Raw genomic sequence first — 23,352 nt, 5'->3', positions numbered from 1 at the left:
CAGCAGGACTGCGGGGATGGGGAATGCGGTCTCTGCACTGAATCTGAGAGCGGGTCAACCCTGCGTGCCTTTCTCCAGGCCCTGTGGCTGCAGTGTGGCCTGCTCCTCTGAGCCCAACCCTCACGCCTGGGCTGAAGGGGGTTCTCCATCCCCAAGTCGGAGCTGGCCCAGGGCTGGGCCTGCTCTGCTCTCCTGCTCCTGTCCACACAAGGCGGCTGAGGGCACAGACCTCTGTCTTCCTTCTCTGTCCTTCCTGCCTTGAAGCCGTCACGTGGCCCCTGCGGGCTGCAGTCAGGGTCATGAAACCCAAGGTGCGGAGGAACCCCAGAGTTCCAGGAGAGCGCTGCTTGTGTGGGGAATGGGGGCTGCGAGAGGAAGGGCAAACCAGGACCCGAGGGCTCAGGGACAGGGCTCCTGGTCGGGGTGGTGGAGAAAGACCCCTGTGTCAAAGGACGCCACACTCACCAGGCCCAGAGGCAAGTTAACACTGGTTTATCTGTCCGATAACATGGCTGGTCTGGCAGAGCCAGGCAGGGGCAGTGGCGGCTCAGGCGGAGGTGTCAAACAGGCGATCGATCATGTCGCCCACCTGCTCCACACGGTACTTGATGTACTTCTCAGGATTCTTGGTGAAGGGCACGCTGCCATACCTGACCAGGCGCTGAGGTCAGTGGGGACGCCTAGCCCCTCCCCAGCTCTGCCTCAGCCTAAGGCCCTCCCGATGGGGTGCCCCTGGGTGATGTCCGGGTCTGGCCCCACACCAAAGCCCTGGGCACTGGATCTGCCACCCAAACCCTGACCACCCTCTCCAGGTTTCCTTGAAGAAGAGAAGGGCCCAGTGGTCCAGCCAGGGCAGCGGGGAGCGTGGGGCTGGGAGGGCAGAGACGGAGGGCTAACCTGTGCAGAAAGGCCCCGTAGGTCTCCTTAACAATGTTTTTCTGGGCTTGGCGGATCTTGTCCCTCTGCTCTGTGTCGGGAATAGCCCACGCCTTCTGTATCTTGCACAATTCTTCCAGGCCATCGTTGAAGCCCTGGTCACCAAAACGGTGGAAACAGAAGTGACCCAAAGACAAACGTTTGAGTCTGTGTTGCTACAGTAGCAGTGGCGATCAGTGGAGCGGGGAGGAGCCTGACTTACCTTAAAACGTTCCTTGATCACCTGCCGCTCCTTGTCCCGAAGCTGGGGGGCCAGGGGAGACGGCAGAGAAAGCGTCCCTCAGAGCAGGATCGTCCTGCCCCTGCTCCTTCCCCAAACCCCAAGCCCAGCCCTCTCCCCTGCTGCCCGGATGGCCATGGGCGTCCTTTGCTTTCTCATCCCAGTTGTCTTTTTTTCCCCAGAGACACAACAGAAAGCACCACATCTGCTAGACATCCCTTCCCAGCCCAGGCCTTCAGCCCACCTTGACTCCGGGTTGGAACACAGGTAGGTTCTTCTCAGCGATGTAGTCAGTCACCTTTAACCAACTGCCAGGCAGGGAGGGAAGCAGAGGGCAGAAAAGGGACAGCCTCAGGCAGCTGCTCCTTCCCTGGGGCTGGATTGCTTTGTTTTTAAAAAATCTCTTGATCTACTGGGGGAGAGGGTGAGGGCAGGGATCAGTCTGGCTTGTAACTAAGCAAAACACAGCTGAAGATCTTTTTCCTTGGGAATAAAAATGTTCAAGCTGCTCGCTTTTAAAATTAAGAACAGGAAACAGAACATTCAATAAATTGAACAAACACTACCAACTACACTTCACGTTGATATCATGGCCAATTAAGATGGAGAAGCAGATGAGAAAAGAGGGAACGGAGGACAGATAAATGGGAAAGCAGAGGGAGATACGGTCACGGGGAAGAAACACACAAAGGGAGAGAGAGATGCACAAACTAAGAAACAGGAGGGGAGCGGCAGAGACAGCCCTGTAGAGTGAGGCTCAGCCAAGTTCAAGGCACCTTGTGAGCTTGCTGTTCACTTGGTCTGAACGTTACCCACATCTCTGACGAGCAGCCCTTCAACCATCTTAGTCGTCGCCCTCGGCAACTACCCTTCTCCGCCCCATGAGTGTGACTAAAAACAAGTAGAGGATATTGGGGTTCCCCCGGTGGCAGTTCCCTGCCACTGGGCCCACTCTGACTGGGCCCGGCATCCCGAGGCTCTGAGAAGCAAGCGTCACTGGTGGGTACACAGGTCGGGGAGCGGGGGGGTGGTGGGCAGAGGCCCACCTGCGCTGGTAAGTCTGGATCTGCTGCTCGATGTGCTCGCGGTAGGAGCGCTCGGCAGTCTTCTGGGTCACGGCCACCAGCTGGATCAGCTCAGACCTGGGGTGGGAGCAGGAGAGAGAGGAGAGGGCGACAGAAAGGCTGCCGGCCTCTGCAGCAACACCAGTGGGGCCTGCCTCCCACCTCCCTGGGTCCTGGGACTGTGAAGGGTAAAGCGGTGTCCTCCCCGCCCCGGACACGAGGGGGCACAGCCAGCCGCGGCAGGCCAGGCAGGGGCAGGTGAGAGCTGCAGAGCAGCACCCGTAGCCACTTACTTCTCCAGCGCCTTGAGGATGTAGTTGTAGCTGTTGTGCAGGAAGATGGCGCTCAGAGCCGGGTCCTCATACACCTTGGACTTGCTCAGCAAGTTCAGCTGCAGGTTGCCCAGGACTTTACCTGCACAGGGCAGGATGTGGTCATGCCTCCCGTGGCAGTCTGACCCAAATGACCCAATCCTGGGGCCCACAGACCAACTCCCACCCGTCGCTCCTTGCTCCTCCCGGACTCGAGACCCCACCAGCCTCGCCAGCCTTGGGAGCCTTTGGCCGAGCCCCCGCGGCCCCCCAACCAGAGGTCAGGCTGCGATTCTTAAAGTCGGGGCGCTGGTGCTCAGGAGCGGGACCTGGACTAGCAGGAGAGCACAGAAAGGAGATGGAAGGGAAGAGGCAGGGAGGCAGGGAGGCCGGGCGCCGGAGGCTGCTGACTGGCGGGGCGCACTCACAGATGTAGGTGCTCAGGAGGCGCTTGCTGAACTCGGAGCTGTAGCTGGTGGCTGAGGAACTGGTCTCTGTGAGAGGAGGAGTCCTGTTACCACAGCCGTGGCAGCAGCTGAGACCCTCTTTGGCCTCCCCTAGGCCCGCGGAGCGGCTGAGGAAACCCTGGGAGGGGCCCGAGCCTCCCGGGGACGTGCTGAGCTACAGGGCTCCCTTCCCGCTGCGGGGGGCGCTCCCTGGGACTCTTCCTGGAACCCAAGGCCGGCGCCTCCATGGTCTCGGCTGGCGGGGGTAATGAGCGGGCCCAGGGCTGGCAGGAAGGCTGGCAGGACAGGAACGGGACAGCCTCTGCAACCCAGCCCCCGACCCATGCTGGGGGTACCGACAAGGCCCACTTCTCCCATTTGTCAGCAACAGAGTTTTAGAATAGGCCCCCCCATGGCCTCTCCCCCTTCACCCCCACTGTCCACAACCTCCTCTACCAGGCCCTTCTGAACAGAGACTTGCTGGCTGCACAGAGCAGAAAACCAAGGGGGGAAGGGAGCAGATGGGGGAGGAAGGGGATAGGGAGGTGCTGGACCAGCTTGAAGGGTGTACTCAGGGTGCTGGACACAGCAGGATGTTGCCTGGAGAAACCCAGAGACAGAAAGTGGCCGTCAGGGAGCTGAGAGGGTTGGGAGCACCCGGAAGGAGCCGTGTCCCCTCTGACCCTGCTCCTACTGGGGTCCTGAGTCTGTCCAGGTGCCTCTGTCCCCAGGGAACCTCACTCATGGGGCTTCAGAGGGGAAGGATGGGGCTGCAGAGCCCTGCTGCTTACCTCGGGGGTCTAAAGGAATATTGTATGTGTCCCCAAGAACTACGCAGTGAGAGGCAGTGCGCACAGAGGGGAAGGCGGGGAGAGACAAAGGAGGGAGAAAGATGCAAAGTGCAAAAACAGGTTAGAAACGGCCGCAACACCCGAGCCAAGCAGACCACTCCCCGCGATGCCAGAAACAGACAACAGGACAGCCCAGGCTGGACCCTTGAAGGCCAGCGACACACTGGAAAGTGGACATCTGGAGAACCACAGGCCAGAGGCTGCACCTTGGCTCCTTGCCCCTAGACTGGGGGGAAAAGGGAAGGCCTGGGGCCCAACAAGCTGGGCTGGGTCTCAGTGCTCCGAAGCGCGCTCTTCCCCACGTGCTAACCTCCTGAGCCCCAGTCCCAGGACAGCAGTCACAGTCACTGGAAGACACCAGGCTGGCCCTGAGATGCCAGCTGTAAAGGGTCAGCTGTATTGGACTAATTAGGAGGGAAGGCAACACAAGAGGAGGTGGGGAAATGCAGAAGGAGGGGCGGGGCGGGAAGGGCACCTCCAAACAAGTGAGTTCTGCTCTCCAGAGTGAGGACAGTGGAGGGAGCTGAGAGGGGATGGAGGCCAGGAAAGGTAGTCAAACCCCGGCTGCTTTCCTGATGCTGGGCCCAGATGGCCCAAGCAGCTTGGGGGTCCCCCCACAGGCCACATCTCCTTCCCACTCCACAGGGCGGGGGAAATCTCCTCACCCAGAGGGGGATAACCCCACGTCTCCAGGCCAGAGGGAGGAGTGGGGCATGGGGCCCCGCTGGGAGGTGCCAAGTACCTTGGGAGGCCAGCATGGCGCCCGCCGTCTCCTGGAAGTCCAGGAGCTGCTGCAGGAAGAGGATAGCCTGCGTGGGGAGAAAACAGGTCCAGGAAGAAGGTCAAGGGCAGGACCCAAAGGTCGGATCACCTCCTACGGTTCACCCCCTCTGACCATTCCAGGACAGGTACAGGGCCAGGGGCCTGCCCAGTGAAAAGGGTGGCTGCAAACTTCGTGCTTCACCCTGTGGGTTTGGCCTCCTGGGAAAGGCCCTGTCTGCTGGGGGCACTAAGCACCTTGCAGCCCATCCTGCCACCTGCGCCCCCTCCCCGCCCCAGGAGCCCCCGGGCAGCACCTACGTTGCTCGTGAGCTCATGCACGGTGCCATCCTTGGGCATGTTGTACTCCTTGTCCGGGTCGTTCTGTGGGAAGAGCAGCCTGACTCCCTGAAGCAGCTCCCGGGGAGTCCCGCGCCCACCCCACACCGCAGTCTGCGGGCTCATGGCGCCACCTCCTGGCAGACAGGTGTCAGGATGCCCCTTGGGCACAAAGGTGAGCGGGACAGACATACAGACGTGACTAGATGGGAAAAGCGGGGCAGGAGCTTGACGCCTGGGGTGGGGGCCTCTGGAGCCCCTGGGGAAGAAAGGGAGGCCCGTGGGCACTGACAGGAGACTAGCAGCATGGCCGGCTTCCCCACAGGGCAGGCCCACCCCTCTTAGAGGCCTGCTTTCAGAAAGAGTTTCCAAGCCAGGTCACCGACGGCCCTGCCCACAGCCCCACGGGCCGTCCTGCACAGCAGTGGAGGGAGGGAGAGCACCTTGATGTTGTCAGCGAAGTCCTCCAGCGCTTTGGCTCCAACGGTCTCCATGGAGGTGATGAGGCTGGGCAGCTTGTTCTTGGTGCTGGCCGCCGTCCCCTGAGGAAGCACATGGCTGCACAGGGCGCCAGAATCCGGCTATAGGCTGTGCGTGGGGCCCTGCTCCTTCCCGGCCCCTCACCCCAGGGGACTGTCTCCCCTCTTCACTCACCCTGAGAGCACCTCCACATGCCCGGGGCCCCGAGGAAGCTGCTGCCATTCACCCTCGGAGCGGACCCGTGGGGGTAGAGAACACAGTTCTCCTGGGGGGCCGTGCTGGGCAGCAGGATTCCTCCTTCCGGGGTCCCCAAGGGCATCCTCACCCACATACCTGGAGCACCTGGTCAAACTCAGGCTTGGTCTGCTTGAGGTGCCGCAGGATGGGGAAGACGGTGAGCACAGCCGAGAAGTCGTGTCGGATGATGGCCTTCCGGGCAGCAGCCACAATGTTCTCCCCTTCAAGCATCAGCCCGTCCAGGGCATCCTGAGAGAGCGGGGCGGGGAGAGGGCTCAGGGGAGGGGGCAGACAGCCGGTTCCCAGGGACGGTGAGGGCACCTGGAGGGGCGTGGGGGAAGTATGCCCCCAATGGGGAGGTCCCGACTGGGACATGCCACCCAGGACAGATCCCCAGGATGGGAGGTGGAGGTGGTGGCTGGAGTTGAGGGCTATGGACCGCATGCCCGGACCGAACTCAAGCTTCTACAGTGACAGCTCATGCTGGGGCATCTGGTCAGGGCCCAGGGGCAGGACCTGTATCAAAGAGTCAAAGGTCTTTTTCTGATGGTGCTCAGGGATGACGTCCATCAGCAGCTGGTACTCGCTCTGGGCCAGCTTGACAAAGGCACTGACGCAGTGAATGTAGGCGTCGGTCTCCACGTCCAGCATGTCATCTCTCCCTGGGGGGAAAGCAGTGCCCCTGAGCTACTGGTTTGGGGCAGACCCTCTCCCTGTTGGGGGGTGGGGCACGAGCCTCCCCAGTTCCTGGCCTGTAGCCAGACTAGCAGCAGATGGGGAAGGCGACTGTGCTGGCAGAAAGCTGAGAGAACTCCAGCAGGCCCGGCAGGGTTCGCGAGGAAAAATGGGCTGAGTCCAGCCTTTGTTCCAGAATGTCAGGTACGAGAGGTGTTGGGGAGATGGATAAAAAGGATAAGAAGATCCCCCAATCGACTTCCTGGATAAGACACGCCTGACCCCAAGACTGAGGATTCTGAATTGTACTGGGAAGAGGACACCCAGGGATGGGCAAGTGGCCACGTCCACCTCAGGGAGGCAGGCACAGTGGTCATGCATGTCCGAAAATGCTGGGCCTCTGGAGCCAGATACCAGCCCCGCCAGGCCTTCTGGAATGTATAAAAAGGCAGTGGGCTCTGGTCCATAAGGCTAGCTGGCATGGCGTCAAAACTGGAGAAGAGGCAATGTGAGCCTCAGAGGGGGAGGGCTCCTTGGTTGTCAGCTGCCCCAGCAGGAGACAGGATCCCGCTACTGCACTGGAGGCTGGGGCAGGGGTGCCCGCAGGCAACCTGGTCCTATGTGCCGAGGGACGGGCTCCGAGGAGTCAGAGCTTTGGAGCCATCGCTGGAGTCAGGTGTTGATGCTCCCTGCCCTCCAGGGGCCCGCCTGCCCTCCAGGGGCCCACCTGCCCTCTCTGCCCGCCTTCCGAGTGGCAGCAACTTCTGCCCTTGGCCCAGGCCCTGAGAGCCAGGCGTGCACTCCCACCTGGAGAGAGGCAAGGGGACCTAGTGCCCAAAAGAGAGACAGACCGGAGAGAGAGAGAGGCGAGTAGGCTGGGCTCATCCTTGGAGCGGAGCGGCCGGCTAGGCCAGGCCGGAGCAGGCCCTCTGGGGACGGCCGTGCATGCAGCGGCGGCTGCCCTCGGGCTGGGCTGCAGTACTCACCGGCCAGTGGCCCGTGCTTGTCGTTCAGGGCCTCGGACAGGTGCTTAACTCGGAAATCATGCTCGTGACCTAGCGAGACGTCGGCCGCAAACACAAGCAGCGTTTATCCAGGGGCGGGGTGGCTGCCTCTCGGGGGACTGGGAAGAAGCCCTCGACCTCCAGGGGGGGGATGTGAGATGGGGTGTAGGGGAAGGGGCACTGGAGAGGGCTCTGAGCCCCTCCTCTGCCTCAGACCACCTTGGGAACAGCCGTTTCAAGCGTGACTTGCAGTGCCCCAGACCATCCTCAGGAGCTGGTTTCCCCACGCCTGGAGGCTGAGAGAAAGCCGGGTTTCTGAAGCGTTTCCAGCAGCTGCGGAAGGACTGATGCTCAGCCCCAGGGGGTTTATCTCACCATATTTGGGGAGAGATCCAGTTAGAGAAATGTCATTGCCCAGTGAGTGGGGACAGGCTTCTTTTCGCCCCCAGAGTCATTCTTTTGAAGGTGGATCTGGCCCACTAGGGCAGGGCTGTCCTTCCTCTGATGGGAGGGAGGCAGGGACATGGTGTACGGGCTGCCTGTCCCCTGTGGCACATGCTCGCCTTTCAGGTGGAGGGGGGCGGCCAGGAGGCCTCGGCCGCCTTGGTCCTGCCACTACTGGTCTGAGCGTGAAAGGGCTGCCCGTGACAAAGAACTTTCTCTGAGTTCAAATAGGAGACAAGGACAGAGACAGGGAGGGGAGGGAGCGGGAAGCCTCCGGGAGGGCAGAGCCGCCGTCAGCCAGACAGGACCAGGCCAAGGGCCATGAAAGCTGCCCCCGAGCCAGCTGGAGTCAGAGGCCCAGGACCTCAGTTCCCACCCCTGGTCCCCTCTCAGGGTTGCGCCCGAGGCCCTCTGGGGGGTTGGAGGCTCTGCCCTACCACGTGAGTGGACACACGGTGGAGGAGGAGGGAAGAGGAGAGGAACACAGGATGATTACCTTCCAGAGGAATGAGGTTAGAGCCCCCCTTTTTCCCATCTAGACCATGCTGGGAATACTGTTTCAGAAGGTTCTGAGCCTTACGGATCGTCCCTGTCACCAGAGCCACACAGAGAGGAGATAAGAAGACCTAGGAAACGAGTGAGAGAAAACAGCAGCAGCCCTCCACCTGCCCCCCAGGCCCACGCCCACCCCCAGCAGAGAGCACGCCCGGGTACCATCTCTCCCAGCGGGCCTCTCCCGGGCCCGCCGGAGGCCCCGCAGAAGGAGATGGAGGAACGGACACATTTCGTTCCCCCAGCGGAGCTCCTGATCCTGCCAGTGACCCTCATTGTTCCAGATGTGAGTTCATTTTAGGAAGTGCAGAGGGTGAAGGAGATGAGATGGGCAAAGATCCACCAGGAGAAGCCAAAAATAAAAAACAGTACCGAGTGGCACTTAACTCAGAAATAGACAAGGGCCTGGGACGGAGGAGCTAGCGATGGAGCCCTCACACCCAGAAGGCGAGACCAAGTGGCAGAGCCTGGGGGCACCTTGAAGCGGGCTGGCCCATGGCTCCTCCCCAAAGGGCAGGCAGAGTTCTCCGGGCATGCTCAGTGCCGGGACGCGGCCAAACAGTAGCCAGAGGAAAGCAGCACCCAGGAGTTGGTGAAATGGCACTGAGTTTCCTGGGATAGCAGCGCCCAGGATGGAAGGCTTGGAGACCCAGAGGCAGACTGGCCCCATACACCAGGGGAGGGACCCAAACCACCAAAGCAATCGGGAAAAACTCAAAAGCCAAAAAGGAGTTAATAGGAGCCATCACACAGAGAGCACGAGGGAGGGCAGCAGGAAAGGGCACATGCTCTTGGCATGGGGGGAAAAAACCAACAGTTAGTATCACAAGTGAGAACAATGAAAACAAAACTGCAGCGCCCACAGCCTCCAGGGTCAGCTACCTCTGTGGGAACGAGACATCTCAGGGCAGAAAACGTGGGGAAATAAAACAGCATTTAAAACCGTTGTGTGCAGCTGCCCTGTTAATAAAATGCGCTGGGCAGGGCAGGCACCCATGAGTGTAACCCTGTCCCTCTTCCCTGGGGACTCCCAGGTGCCCCCCTTGCATCTCTGAACGCAGTGAGGCTTCCTGGGTCCTGGCAGCTCCCCAAAAGGCTAGCGGAGAAGGGGCAGCGTCTGGAGCGGCTCATTTCTTTCTGTTTGCACCAACCGCAATTAATTACTAATAACCAAGTTTGGGGCTTGGGCTCAGCATCTGTCTGGCTGGGTTCTGCCCCTTCAGTGAGCAGCCCTGCTAATGAGCGAATCAGTGCCCTGCCCCACAACCGACCAGGAGCAGGTGGGCCTGCTGGGCCTCCAGGAGCCTTGCCAGTATGCTCGCGTGGACGTGGGCTGGGGGCACTGATCTGGCAGCCGCCAAACCCACCGGGAGCACAATTACCACGAACGACGCTGAGGTCGGTGTTTCATTACCCACCGAGGCCTCCCTGCTCCTCTCCTCAAGAGCTGGGAACTGATGTCCCAGGGGCCTGATTCCCTAGTTCCTGACATCAGTCCTGAGCCCCCCAGCTCCTGACAACTCTTGAAACCCCACAGAAACCAGAGGGACACTCAGAGCCCGAGTTTTCCTCTTGGGGCTCTAAGCCAAGCTAGATTAGGTCCACTGGGAGCCCCGAGATCAGATCCCTGCTCCCTGCACGGCCAGCAGCACTCCTGGATGCAGTCTGGGTCCTGGGGCCTCCACTGGGCCCTTCAGAGAAGAGACAGAGGGGAAGAGAGCACAGACTCGCCGAGGTCCAGGCAGCCTCGCAGCCTCCCGGAACCAAGGCACAGAGACGGACAGGCCCAGGTGCAGGCAGCTGCGGCCGCACAGGCTGGCTTAGTAGAGTCACCATTTGTGGCAGGTTCCCCAGGGGGTCGGCCAGGATATCCACACTGGAGGGGGGAGGGCAGTGCTCTTCCTGCTGGGGCCACCCAGATTCCCTTATGCTCTACTCCCTTGCTCTCCTGCGGGCACCCTCGGCTCCGCCATATCTCTGAAGCCTGAACAAAGGCCTGAGGAAGAGCAGGTGCTCGCGGCGAGTGTCAACAGGCCCCTTGTTCTCTGAGGGGCAGGCAAGGAAAACGCTGTCGTGAGGGGCGGGTCCCACCGGTGCACCCGGGGTGTGTGCCCACAGCAGCAGCTAGCTGGACAGGGAAGGCTAGGGTGGGAGCAGTCCCCAGCCTCACTGGCTCTCTCTCCCTGGGGCCTGCAGCAGCCCCTCACCCTGGAATAGCCCAGCCTCTGGAGGGCCACACCTCTCGGCAGCCAGACACAGCCAGGCTTGCCAAGCGGAAGCTGACACACTGTTTACCTGGAGCATAGACTACAGGGGACACGATGACGGGCGAAGGACAGACAGTGAGCTGTTCGCCCAGGACACCGACGCCCAGGCCCAGGCCCAGGCGTCTCCCACCTCAACACCCCTCCCTTGACTCTCCCGCCACAAGGCACTAACTTCGGGTGGAGCCCAGAAGCCGGATTAAGCTCTTTGGAGAAGGCGTGGCGTTACTTCCCTTCCTGGGTGACTGCGGAAGCGTAAACTCTCCCCTATCCGCTTCTTCAAGCCACACTGGCTTTCTGCAAGGTGACAGCTGCAGTGCCTGCCCCTGTCCTGTCCACGGTTTCGGCGGCAGCAGCGTGCCTGGCCCCCTGATAGGCGGTCCAGCAAGGGGCTCTGCCCCGGCACCCCTGTCAGCCCACCTCTCCGTGCCTGTGACCCTCCACTCCAAGGACACTTATGTAGCCCCCAGACTTGGCTGGGTAGAGAGGAGCTCACCGGGTGGGGCCTTGCTAGGTGGGTAGACACCTGCTTTCTGTCCTGCGTACCTATAGTTGGGGGTCGCTGTGAGGCCAAGCTGTAGCGGCTGCTACCCCCAGGGTGGGCAAAGGCAACCCGGGTCCCACAGAGCTTCTGTCTGGTTCTGAGGTGGGCCAGGGTGGGGTCTCACCTGGCCGCTTGACCGGCTTCTTGGTAGGTGTGTCCTTCCTCTTGTTGGGGACAGCAGGGGAGTAGGGGACCCCAGACGAAGAACTGCTCTTCCGGAAATGCTCCTTCAGGCCTTTGATGGAGCGGTCCAGCTGGCTGGAGCGGATCTGGTAGTAGACGTTCATGAAGTCTGAGGAGAGATGGGCGACAGCTGGGGTCCCTGCCTCTGCCTGGCCCCAGGGCCTCCCTCTCACTTCCAGATGCAGCTCCACAGGGCAGCAGCGGTGCCCACCATTGCTCCGTGCTAACCCTTCCCAGCGGCCTCCCACATGGCCTCGTCCGTCCCAAATCAAAGGCTTAAAAGGGAAAGTATCCCCAACAGAACCAACAATTAGTTGTTATTTTTTATTTTATTTATTTTTGGCCGCGCCGTGTGGCTTGTGGGATCTTAGGTCTCCAGCCAGGGATTGAACCCGGGCCCCTGCCAGTGAAACTGCCAAGTCCTAACTACTGAACTGCCAGGGAATTCCCTGTAAGGTTTTTTTTTTCTTTTTTTTTTGGCCATGCCACGTGGCATCTTCCCTGACCAGGGATTGAACCCATGTCCCCTGTGCTGGAAGTGCGGAGTCTTGACCACTGGACTGCCAAGGAAGTCCACAGTAAGGTTTTTTTAGATAAAAAAAAATGTAAAGTTTACATCCAGCTTCAACTTGCTAAGGGGTCAAAGGATGTGAGCAGTTTATATGCGGTAAAGAGACAACAAATGTCACTGAATGAAAAAACACACCATTTCTCTAGCCATGAATGAAATGCAAATTTTAAAAAATTCGAGGATTGTGAAAGCCCCGTCAAAAAGCTAAGATAAATGAAGCTAATGAAGAACAAACAGCTGTGGGATTTTCGATGGGTCAGTCGACTGGCCCCACCTACCCGGAGAGGAACTCAAGACGGCAAGAAGGTTACAGATCTGTTCAGACAGTTCTGCCTGATAACTGTACCTTTGAGAAGATATCTCAGAGAACTTCCTAAATAAGAAAAGCAAGCCATACAATTGTGCTCACTGCAGCACTATTTGTCAATACTGGAAAACTGGAAAATCCAAAAATGCAAACGAGCAAGGAAAAAGATACGAATGCCACGGTACATTTTAGCAGCTCCCAACGAGTGTGTCGCCAGTGTGAAAAACGGAACAAAGCACTGAGGCTCTGACTGAAGGGGACTGAGGGGTCTGGAGGCATGCACTGGCCTCCCGCTTATCCCAAGAGAGCCCCGGAAAAGCTCCTGCCGAGCCCTCGGCTCCCACACTGCAGCTCATGAGCCACAGATGGGCCGTGCGGTCAGTACAGGCGGCCCTGAGACCTGGCACCACAGAGTCCTCGAGGGAAGGCAGGGATAGTGATAACGTACGCTGACAACTTGGTATGTGTACAAACTAACAAAGAGACGAAAAGTGTGGGGGGCTAAAAAGCTTAAAATTGAATATTCATTACAGGTGGGGTTTTTTTTTTTTTTTAATTTTTTGCTTAACTTGGGATTTTTAAAAAAATCCTGGGACTGGATTTAAAGAAATGATGTTACCAACATACCATGGAATATTATGCAGCTGCAAAAAAGAATGAAGCAAATATACATGTACTGATATGGAACACTCTCAAGACATATTACTAAGTTGAAAGCAAAATCCAAAAAAACAATCACAGGGGAGTGTTTAGTATGCTCCCTTCCACTTGGGAACGAGGAGCAGATACACACATATTTATTCTCTCTCTCTCTCACACACACACGCAGTGGCATAAAGAATTTTTTGGAAGGGTATAAATAACCTTAACAGTACTCATCTTTGGGTTATGATACTGTAAGCATTAGGGAAGTGGGGAGATGGACTTTTGCTTTTCACCTAAGCCTTTCCGTGCTATTTGAAATTTTTATAATTAATCAGAAAAAGGAAAGAAACAGGAAAGTAAAGTATATAAAAGAAGCTTGAATTTAGCTGGATTCATAATTTGATACATAAGCTGTAGATGTATTGCTCATATTGTTTCCTACTAAACTCCTTTGTTTTAAAAGAAATGCAGGTGGATTAAAGAAACAAAGGGCAAAGTCCACTCCCTCTGGCCCTGCCGCCTGGGCCCCCGCCTCCCCAGGACACCTCACCTTGGTTGCGGCCATATTCCACCAGCCAGCGGGAGATGCGGATCACGTCCTGCAGCACACTCTCAGGCAGATGCTCTAGGGGCACCTCCTCCTGTACCTCCAGGTCGTCCTCACCGCTGATCAGATCCAGGATGAGCACAGGGGACACGACCTTGCTATGCCGGGTCATCAGGCTGCGGAACTCGGACTCCAGCGACTCCTTCCCCCGCTCAAACAGCAGCTTCTACAGGGAAGAAGAAAGAGGGCCCACGGCTGCTCCAGCATTCAGCAGGCCCTCGCCTCCCCATCCCCTTCCTTTGTCTTCCTGATTCTGGGCCTCGGCCCTCCTCTGCCTTCACTTCCTTTTTCCCAGAGAATAAACGCTGGGAAGCTTTCCTTGATTCTTTCTTTCCCTTGTGTTCTCTCAAAATGTATGTTCATGGGTGAAACCCAGAGTTTTACAAGAAGTAGGTGCTTCACAGATATCAGCTGATTATTTTCTCATTGTACCATTAATTTGTGTTCTTGTTAGAAAAGGGTTTGCAAAAGAAAAAAAAATAGATAAATTGGACTACATCAAATTAAAAACTTTTGTGCTGTAAACGATACCATCAAAAAAGTGAAAAGACAATTCACAGAATGAGAGGAAATACTTGCAAATCATGTATCTGATGAGTGACAGGTATCCAGAGCAGATAAGAGAATTGAAAACATATGTCCACACAAAAGTTCGTACACAAGGGTTCATAGCAACACTGTTCATAACAGCCAAAAAGTGGAGTGTCCATCAAGTGATGGATGGATTAAACAAAACGTGGCAGATCCATACAATGCAATATTATTCAACCGTACAATGGAATGAAACACTTCCACACGCTACCACATAGATGAACCTTGAAAACATTATGCTAAGTGAAGGAAGCCAGACATGAAAGGTCACATATTGTGTGATTCCATTTTCAGGAGAAATCCAGAATAGGTAAATTTACAGAGACAGAAAATAGATGAGTGATTACCAGAGGCTGGGTGAATGGGGGAGGGAAGGGAAGAATAGTGACTGCCAATGGATTTCTTTTTATAGGCGATGAAAATGTTATAGAATTTATTCCAGTGTTGTTGCACAACTCTGTGATTATACTAAAACTACTGCGTTTTATACTTTCAATGGGTAAATTTTACGGTATGTGAATTATATCTCAGTAAAGATGTTTTAAAAATAGAGAGAGGAGTTGGAGCATTTCTGCTTAAATGAAAAGTACGTCCTCTAGGGTAAACCTATAGCATATTTTTTGTATTCTCCTTCTCTAATCCACTCCCACATCCAAGTTCTAGCACAGAGCTCTTCACTCTGTGATCCAAACTTGGTAGAGACCCTCAAGAATCAAGTTCTCCAGCCCCTGGCATCCCAATCTCTGAGTCCACGCTGCCCACCCAAGGGCTGCAGTATTATGGTTTTACTGGTGTGTGCCCACTGCATTACTGGTGTGCCAAGGTATTGATCTTGTCAGTCCTCCGGGTAGCCAGGTGGTGCTGTGCGCAGCCAGAGACCACTGGCTAGTTACCACTTTACCCCAGTGTGCCACACAAACATTCTCATTTCCGATGCGGCCACGATGGGAGAAAAGCTGGGAGGCGCTGTTCCAAGCAACAGCTTTCCGGGTGGGAGAAAAGCCAGTTTCCCATCTTTGTTCCTCAGCCCACCCCCTCTTCTGGGTAAGACACACGCCTCAGGGCAAGAACTGTGGTGCCACCAGGAAGGTGTGCCAGGTGACTGGGGGTCCAAGCTGGCCTGCCCTCTGATGTTCCTCAGTGGCTGGGATGTCTGGGCCTCTGCTCCCACCTTTTCTCCTGTCTGCATTCTCTCCTTTTCTCAATGCACTGAGTAAACCTCACTTCCCAGCCCTTCTCCATCTCCCTCTGGTGATCTAATAAAGACCCCAAAACTTAAACACAAAGATATGACACCAAAAAATTGAATATGAAAACATGAATGCAGGTCCCCTGACTAGTCAAATTCATTGAGTCAGAAAGTAGAGTGATGATGGCCAGGGGTTGGTGGGGAGGAGAAAGGGCAGTTAGTGTTTAATGGGTACAGGGTTTCAGTCCGAGATGATGAAAAGAATTCTGGAGATGGTTATACGACAGTGTGAACGTACTTAATGTCACTGAACTGTTCCCTTAAAGATGGTTAAAACGGCAAATTTTACATTATGTATTTTTTGTTACAATAACAAAATACCCATTTACAAAAATCAAATGTTAAACTTATACTTCATATTTAACTTATACTTTAGCTAAATTATTATTAAGATGCAATAAAAATGTATACCTGTGATTCCTGAGACAGAGATCTTAACGCCTACAATATGTGTATGGTATTACATACTTCTGTTTATTCTGCTACATTCCCTTTTAAGCTGGTTCAGTGTCTCTCACGAGACCAGGGCCGTGACTGGTGTCCCCACACCTCTCACATCACTCTGCTGGCCCCTTACCACTTTGTTGAGCTCTGGGCTGTCTGGGCTGTTGTCCTGGAAATACTCCACAGCCTTCTGAATCTTGGCCATGCTTCCCAGGTACTCTTCCAGCCTACCTGTGGGGCTGGAAAGGAGAAAGGTCCTATTAGCCTGGGCAGAAGGAAGGACCAAGAGAATGGTATTTGGAAAGGAGAGAAGAGAATTAACCCAGGGGACTCCAGGCTCAAATATATTCTACTCCTCCCTTTCAAGGCCTACAGCCACTGGTCCAAGAGGTGTTAGGAATGTGACCTTCTGGCCCTAGCTCACCCCTCCCTGATGGTCTTCTCAGTGTCACTGGCCACATGGTAGTAGCTGATAACGTGGTCCAGACAGAACAGAGTCTTCTCAACATTCTCCTGCAGCCGCTGCAGGTTCTCCGTCTGTTTGTGCACAGGGATGATGGAGTTCTCCAGCTTCATAAGGCGACTCTCAAAGGATGACAGGATAGACACCTGCAGGGCGGGGGGAGAAGCTCTGTGCTCTCAGGCCTCAGGGTTGTCCCACACCGCTTCTGCCACCCACCAGGTCTTTGGCAATTGCTGCCTCTTCTCTGGTTTTCTAGACAATAAGCTCCATGAGGGAAGGGACAGTGTACACCTGTTCACCACTGTATCCCCAGAATGTACCATGTGCCTGGCACATAGGAGGTGGCCCAAATAAATTGGCTGAAGTTTGATCTGAAGGCAAGTCAAGCATTAAATTAACTCCTCCTCAGATAATCACCTCAGGATGGCTTCCCTTCCACCCTTTGAAGCCAAATCTCAAGCTCTGTTCTCTCTGATGCTTTCCTGGACTGAACAGGAGGTAGTTTCATACAGAGTAGCCTCAAATGCATCGCTGGTACCTTCAAAACCCTTTCTCTCTAAGAGTGAATCTCATTAAGTCAGGACTAGCACCTGATGACCGTGTACTCAATACATACTCGTTTGTATCTGCTCAGGTGCTTTTCCAGTCTTCTCTAGGAACAAGGAAGGAAACTCTTGTTTACTGAGGACCTATTGTATACCAGGTACTATGCTAAATGCATCTCCATGCATTAACTTCTATGACCTTCACAGTTACACTGGAGGTTGGCATCGTCTGTTTTAGCAGAGGAGGTTACTGAGGCTCAGAGCTACCTGTCAGGGGCCACACACAGATAAGTGGAGGGGCGAGGGCTAGACCCCAGATCTCTCTGACTTCAGAGCTCATTTTACACCTCAAGCCCTCTGGGGTGAAGGCTGAGTCTTTTTCTGCCCTCAGTAATCCCAGAAGTGGTAACCCGGCCGTCCAACCCTCACTTGAATTGACGATGACGCGTGGCCAGTACCCAGCCCACCTAAGTCAGTCTCACTAAATGTCTGCAGAAGGAGAGAAGGAAGAATGGAGAACTTAGGCAGAAGGCAGAAAGTCCAGGCCAGTGGGGGCTGCAGCATCCTCAGCGAAGGGGCGGACTAGGGGAAGGGAGTGTTAAGAGACATGTCACACTGTTGCTAGAGAAACCCACAGCTTACCACCACCACTACCCAGACCGGCACCCCCTGGCCTTAGGTACGGGAACTGCCGGGTCGCAGGGTCTGGAAGCCCTCCCAGCTGAGGGGTTACTCACCATGTTCTTGGTGAGCTGGTCGCTCTTCTCCAGGCTGTCTCGGATGAAGGACAGCGTCTCCTCCTCCTGGGGGGAGCGCAGGCAAGGACATCACCAGAAGCCGAAGGCTAAAGGAGACCACCGCGTCCTAGATCCACGGCCTCGCCCCTGACTAGGTCTCCTCGCAGGGAGGGCCCCCTCCCACTCCCGCCGCCTCCCTGAGTAGAGGCCCGGCCCGGATCTCGACCCCTTCCCTCACCTCCTCCCCCACAACCCCAGCTCCAGCCCCACCTGCTTCAGCTTGTCCTCGATCTCCCGCCGCCGGGCGGACGCCTCCTGCGGGGGTATCATGACTTCGACCTTCCCAGCGGCTCTCACTGCCCAGTACCTCGCCTCCGCGTGCCCTCTCGGCTCCCGTCCCTGTCACACCCACTTCCGCCCGCGGCCCCGCCCCGGGGCGCGCTGATGTGCCATGTTAGGAGTGGCAGGCTGAGTGCGCCTGCGTGCAACTCAGTACAGGGGGACCGGGCAGCTGGCCATCTTGGGTGTGGCAGAGAACTGTGTTCGGGTTTGTCCTTGATGCGAGTTTCCACCCTCAACAGAGAAGGTTCTCTTGAGCGGCGTTTTGTCACAACAGTTACAACTCACTTGCCGTCTTCGTGGGAAGGCTGACTCTTCTCACAAAGATCAATGACAAATTCGTTTCTCCAGATCGAAGTCTGGATCCAGGCATCGATGTTGCATTCCCCCACAAAGCATAGCACAGTACTTATCACACAGCAGGCGCCTAATATGTGCGCATTTAATGAACAAGGGGCCTGTGTAATCTTGTACCCCTTCGGCCCTAAAGCTCATGGACCGGGCCCTGTGTGCAAGCCCTCGGCTGGGGACAGAGTGGTCGTCCATGGTCCCAGCGGCACCCATAACTACAATCCTGCCTTGTGGAGGGGCTCAGCCAAATTCCTGTGGGGGCAGTTCTCGGAGCGTCCATCCCAGGGATTTGGATGGGACCGGAGAGCAAGCCCCAAGCTCCACCGGAAGTTGTCTGGTTTGTAGAGAACTGTGTGGTTTTATTTGCTGGGGCTGAGGACCCCGCTGCGGGGAGGGCACCGGAAGGGGGGCTGAGGACCAGGGTGGGTAGAGAAGTGTCTTCAGCAGGGAGTTTTCCTACATCTGGAAACAGTGCAAGGGGAAGGCTGAAGGAGCCCAGACCTGTCTGAGGGGTTGGGGCCCAGCTGGTGGGGTCAGTTAAGGAAAGGTTGAGGCCTGCCTGCAGGTATTCAGACGCACGGGGAGCATTGCTCACAGGGCCTTTGAGGAAATCAGAAAGGCTTGGAGAGCTGCTAGGGCCCCTTCTGCAGGGTGCCAGAATGTCTCAGTTCCTCTGCCCAGACTCTCCTCTAAGTACAGCTCTGGGGCGGGAAGGGGGACCTGGATCAAGGTTCCTGCAGGGATGGATGTTCTGGATCCACCACCAGAGCCAGCTCCTGCAAAACCTAGTTACTCCCTCCTCCATCCCTTCCTTTCTCACCCTGTCTCTGCCCCCATCCCTGAGGAAGTAAGTGGCCACACAGCTTTGTTCAGTTTGTCTGTGGACCCGACATCCAGGTACAGGTAGATAGACAATGAAGCATATGCTGGTGGGCACCAAGCCATAGGGTTCCCAAGGCCCTCCCAGGACCCAGTTCCACAAAGAGGAGAAAGAAGTGGGACAGAGAGCCTGGAGGGGGATTAGGCAGCTCTTCTGGGGCAAGAGGACAATTTCAGATCTGGTGGGTGGCCGTGAAAGTGCTGATGAAGGAAATATCCAGGAGGCGCAGCCCTGTCGCAGATGAGGGAGATAAAAAGGCAGAGTCCTTGTGTAAGGATACCTAGGATGATTTCGCTGAGGTGGTCCTTGTGCAGTCCTGAGAACTAAGTTAAGGGAGAAGTTAAACTGCTAGGTGCCACAGTAAAGAATAAGTGGGCTAGAGGGCAGGCACTCCCTGGCGTCCAGGGGTTAGGACTCGACACTTTCACTGCCACGGCCCGAGTTCAATCCCTGGTGGGGGACCTAAGAACCCACACGCCGTTCGGCACAGCCCAAAAAACAAAACAAGAGAAAAAAACACTCCAGAAAATATTGATAACATCTTGCTCTAGAGGTCTCAGGAAGAAATCCTCTATGGGGCTTCCCTGGTGGCACAGTGGCCTCTATGGGGCTTCCCTGGTGGCACAGTGGTTAAGAATCTGCCTGCCAATGCAGGGAACAAGGGTTCAAGCCCTGGTCTGGGAAGTTCCCACATGCCGCGGAGCAACGAAGCCCGTGCGCCACAACTACTGAGCCTGCACTCTAGGGCCCGCAAGCCACAACTACGGAAGCCTGCGTGCCTAGAGCCCATGCTCCGCAACAAGAAAAGCCACTGCAATGCGAAACCCACGCACCGCAATGAAGAGTAGCCGCCGCTCGCCGCAACTAGAGAAAGCACGTACGCAGCAAGAAAGACCCAACGCAGCCAAAACTAACTAAATAAAATAATTAAAATAAAAATCCTCTATGGTTGTGAATACTTTGAGCTTTGTACATTATCACTGCGATTTTGTAAATAAACTACATATGTGTGTGGGTTTTTGTATTTTCTCCAATTTCCTTCTCTAAGGGTAATTTGGTAGCCAACTCAATTGAGAGCCTTCTGTTTGCCCATCTCTGTTACAAGCCCCACCTTGTGTTATCTTGTCTAATTCTCACAATAAACTCACAAGTCAGGCACAGCTATTGTCTCCCTTCTGCAGATGAGGAAGGTCAGGCTCAGAGAGGTCAGCTGCGCTGAGTCAACTGGCCAGGACACGGTGCAGCTAAGGCTGTTCTCGGTCTCCCCATGCTGGATAGCTCAGGAGTCCTGACTGTTGTTATGCAAAGCTGCCAATCTGATTTTCAAGAAAATCCACTGTGAAAAGCAAGTTATTACATTTATAGCAACCATATCTAGTAAAGGGTAGACAGAATGAAAAGATGAGCTCCAACGATTCCCAGCCCAATGTCAGGCAGATGTTGACAAGTGGACATTGACTCAGTAAAAGCTGTAATTCCCCAACTGTGCTCAGCACAAGCTGCTTTAGCAAAAGGAGCAAGTGGTGTTTCAGCTGCAGCCTCAGGAGCTTGGCTTTCATTCGCAAATTTGCTCAGAACACAGAGGTGCAGGTCACCAGGGAGCCCTCAGCTGCCCACTCAGAGATTCTCTTTCCACAGGGAGGGGGGAAGAAGAGCTTGCTCCCCAATAGCCTGTTCTTTTTTCTATTTTTAAATAAATTTATTTATTTTATTTATTTATTTTTGGCTGCATTGGGTCTTCATTGCTGCGTGTGAGCTTTCTCTAGTTGCGGCGAGCAGGGGCTACTCTTCGTTGTGGTGCGCATGCTTCTCACTGTGGTGGCTTCTCTTGTTGTGGAGCATGGGCTCTAGGTGCGTACACTTCAGTAGTTGTGGCACACGGGCTCAGTAGTTGTGGCTTGCGGGCTCTAGAATGCAGGCTCAGTAGTTGTGGCTCATGGGTTTAGTTGCTCTGCGGCATGTGGGACCTTCCGGGACCAGGGCTCGAACCCGTGTTCCCTGCACTGGCAGGCGTGTTCTTAACCACTGCGCCACCAGGGAAGCCCCAACAGCCTGTTCTTTAGTTTGGTAACTTCCTAATTCCGGACTTTGTGCTCTTTCTGAGGCATTAGCTATATAATTCCTCCAAATTAATGTTTCCTGGCCCTGCAGCAATATTGAAAATGAATACGGTATGACATAACAGCCACAGAAGCAGATCACAAGAGTATATGTTCCCTGGGATGACAGCCATTTAAAATATGATAGATGCATTGCAAAAAAAAGTCAGGAAAACACCACAAAATACTAAAATGGTAAGTAGAGGAGATGGATGATTCTTTTTCTCTAGTTTCTAAAGATGGTGAGTTTAAATTACCTTTCTATAAAAACACTTCTAAGAAAACAAATCTAGGGAATTTCCTGGCGGTCCAGTGGTTAGGACCCTGTACTTTGACTGCCAAGGGCTCAGGTTCAGTCCCTGGTCAGGGAACTAAGATCCCACATGGCCAAAAAAGAAAAAAAAAAAAAAAAAAAAAGGAAGAAAACAAATCTTCATTTTTTCTGTAGTGATTAGTCTCCTTTCCTCATTTAGAAACCGCCAGCCAGCCATCAACAGTGCCATCTGACAGAGTGGTCAGGAGGGTTTTCTTTCTTTCTTTTTTTTCTCTTGAAATCCTCTTATATATAAAATGAGAGAAAGGACCAGGGTGCCCAAAGCCCAGGGATGGGCAGCCTTTCTCATGCTCTCGTATGAGGCAGGGACAGCAAAGGAAATGCTGAGCGTCCTTCAAGCCACCTGTGGGCTCAAATCTGCAATTTGGGTTTAAAACTGCTCTTCAAATTAAATGTAATACTTATTCAAGGTTAAAAATTCAAACTGTAAAGAAGGTATAAAATGAAGAACAGAAAGTGCCCTTCTCCTCCTTGGCCCCAAGCACCTCTGTTCAAGAAATAACCTCAGTTATGACTTTCCAGATGTATCCATACAAATCCAAGCATATTATAAACAGAATAAGCTATCCTTAGAAAAAAAAAAAAACAGCCACAAATGCTATCTCATTAAACATACTATTCTTGTAGCCTGCATGTTCACTTAACAGTATACCTTGACCGTCTTTCAACAATAGTGTGTATTCTTCGCACAGTCTTTGCATAGCACTTCACTGAATAGATATTATATATTGAAGCAGAGTCTCTATTACTGGACATTTAGGTTGTTCCCAGGTATTTTACTATTGCAAACTCTGCCCGCTGTACGTACATACACTCTGCTCTCGGCCTTCTGAGAGTGGAATTGCTAAATCAAAACGTATACCCCTTTTACATTTGTATAGATACGTACAAATTGCCATCCAAAAATTCCAATACCAATGTACAAATGTGCCTTATACTCCCTTATACCGCCTTTACCCACACTAAATATTATCAAGCTTTAACATTTTGGCCAATCTGAGAGATGAAAAATGGCATACCATGTTTAATTTTAAAAAATATTTATTTATTTGGCTGCTCTGGGTCTTAGTTGCAGCACAGTGCCATGAGCGGGATCTTCATTGTGGCATGCAGGATCTTTACTTGTGGCAATGTGAGCTCTTAGTTGCGGCATGCGGGCTCTAGTTCCCTGACCAGGGATCGAACCAAAAAAAAAAAAAAAAAAAAAAAAAAAGGAAGAAAACAAATCTTCATTTTTTCTGTAGTGATTAGTCTCCTTTCCTCATTTAGAAACCGCCAGCCAGCCATCAACAGTGCCATCTGACAGAGTGGTCAGGAGGGTTTTCTTTCTTTCTTTTTTTTCTCTTGAAATCCTCTTATATATAAAATGAGAGAAAGGACCAGGGTGCCCAAAGCCCAGGGATGGGCAGCCTTTCTCATGCTCTCGTATGAGGCAGGGACAGCAAAGGAAATGCTGAGCGTCCTTCAAGCCACCTGTGGGCTCAAATCTGCAATTTGGGTTTAAAACTGCTCTTCAAATTAAATGTAATACTTATTCAAGGTTAAAAATTCAAACTGTAAAGAAGGTATAAAATGAAGAACAGAAAGTGCCCTTCTCCTCCTTGGCCCCAAGCACCTCTGTTCAAGAAATAACCTCAGTTATGACTTTCCAGATGTATCCATACAAATCCAAGCATATTATAAACAGAATAAGCTATCCTTAGAAAAAAAAAAAAACAGCCACAAATGCTATCTCATTAAACATACTATTCTTGTAGCCTGCATGTTCACTTAACAGTATACCTTGACCGTCTTTCAACAATAGTGTGTATTCTTCGCACAGTCTTTGCATAGCACTTCACTGAATAGATATTATATATTGAAGCAGAGTCTCTATTACTG

At 54.0% G+C, this 23,352-nt stretch overlaps 1 protein-coding gene across 5 annotated transcripts; it reads right to left on the bottom strand.

Annotated features, from left to right (window-relative positions):
- Positions 1-470: 470 nt before the first annotated feature.
- Positions 471-17,896, bottom strand: EXOC7 (exocyst complex component 7). Of its 5 annotated transcripts, none has more exons than XM_007454316.1 (20): positions 17,739-17,896; positions 17,469-17,534; positions 16,148-16,332; positions 15,857-15,962; positions 13,383-13,605; positions 11,251-11,418; positions 8,263-8,355; positions 7,305-7,373; positions 6,160-6,305; positions 5,740-5,892; positions 5,370-5,468; positions 4,909-4,971; positions 4,571-4,637; positions 2,960-3,025; positions 2,514-2,634; positions 2,203-2,298; positions 1,401-1,464; positions 1,139-1,180; positions 898-1,031; positions 548-650 (listed from the first exon to the last, which is right to left on the bottom strand). In XM_007454316.1, the coding sequence occupies exons 1-20, from the start codon at positions 17,796-17,798 to the stop codon at positions 548-550; spliced, it is 2,124 nt and encodes a 707-aa protein (XP_007454378.1). In that variant the 5' UTR covers positions 17,799-17,896. The 5 variants fall into 5 exon arrangements, with proteins under 5 accessions (XP_007454382.1, XP_007454380.1, XP_007454378.1 ...); XM_007454317.1 differs by lacking the exon at positions 7,305-7,373 and adding an exon at positions 3,769-3,807; XM_007454318.1 differs by lacking the exon at positions 7,305-7,373 and having other exon boundaries at positions 478-650.
- Between the last annotated feature and the right edge of the window lie 5,456 nt (positions 17,897-23,352).

Source organism: Lipotes vexillifer, unplaced genomic scaffold, assembly GCF_000442215.2.
Source record: "Lipotes vexillifer unplaced genomic scaffold, Lipotes_vexillifer_v1.1 scaffold518, whole genome shotgun sequence".
Classification (NCBI taxonomy): Eukaryota; Metazoa; Chordata; class Mammalia; order Artiodactyla; family Lipotidae; genus Lipotes; species Lipotes vexillifer.
Note: the sequence above shows the minus strand (reverse complement) of the source record. Positions and strands in the feature narration are given on the sequence as shown.

Coding starts and splice junctions, on each gene's coding strand:
- EXOC7 (XM_007454316.1), bottom strand. CDS start 17,798: ATGATACCCCCGCAGGAGGCGTCCGCCCGGCGGCGGGAGATCGAGGAC. Junction 4,638..4,908: donor TGCATGAGCTCACGAGCAAC/GTAGGTGCTGCC, acceptor CTCCCCACGCAG/GCTATCCTCTTCCTGCAGCA. Junction 2,299..2,513: donor ATCCTCAAGGCGCTGGAGAA/GTAAGTGGCTAC, acceptor CTCCCACCCCAG/GTCTGAGCTGATCCAGCTGG.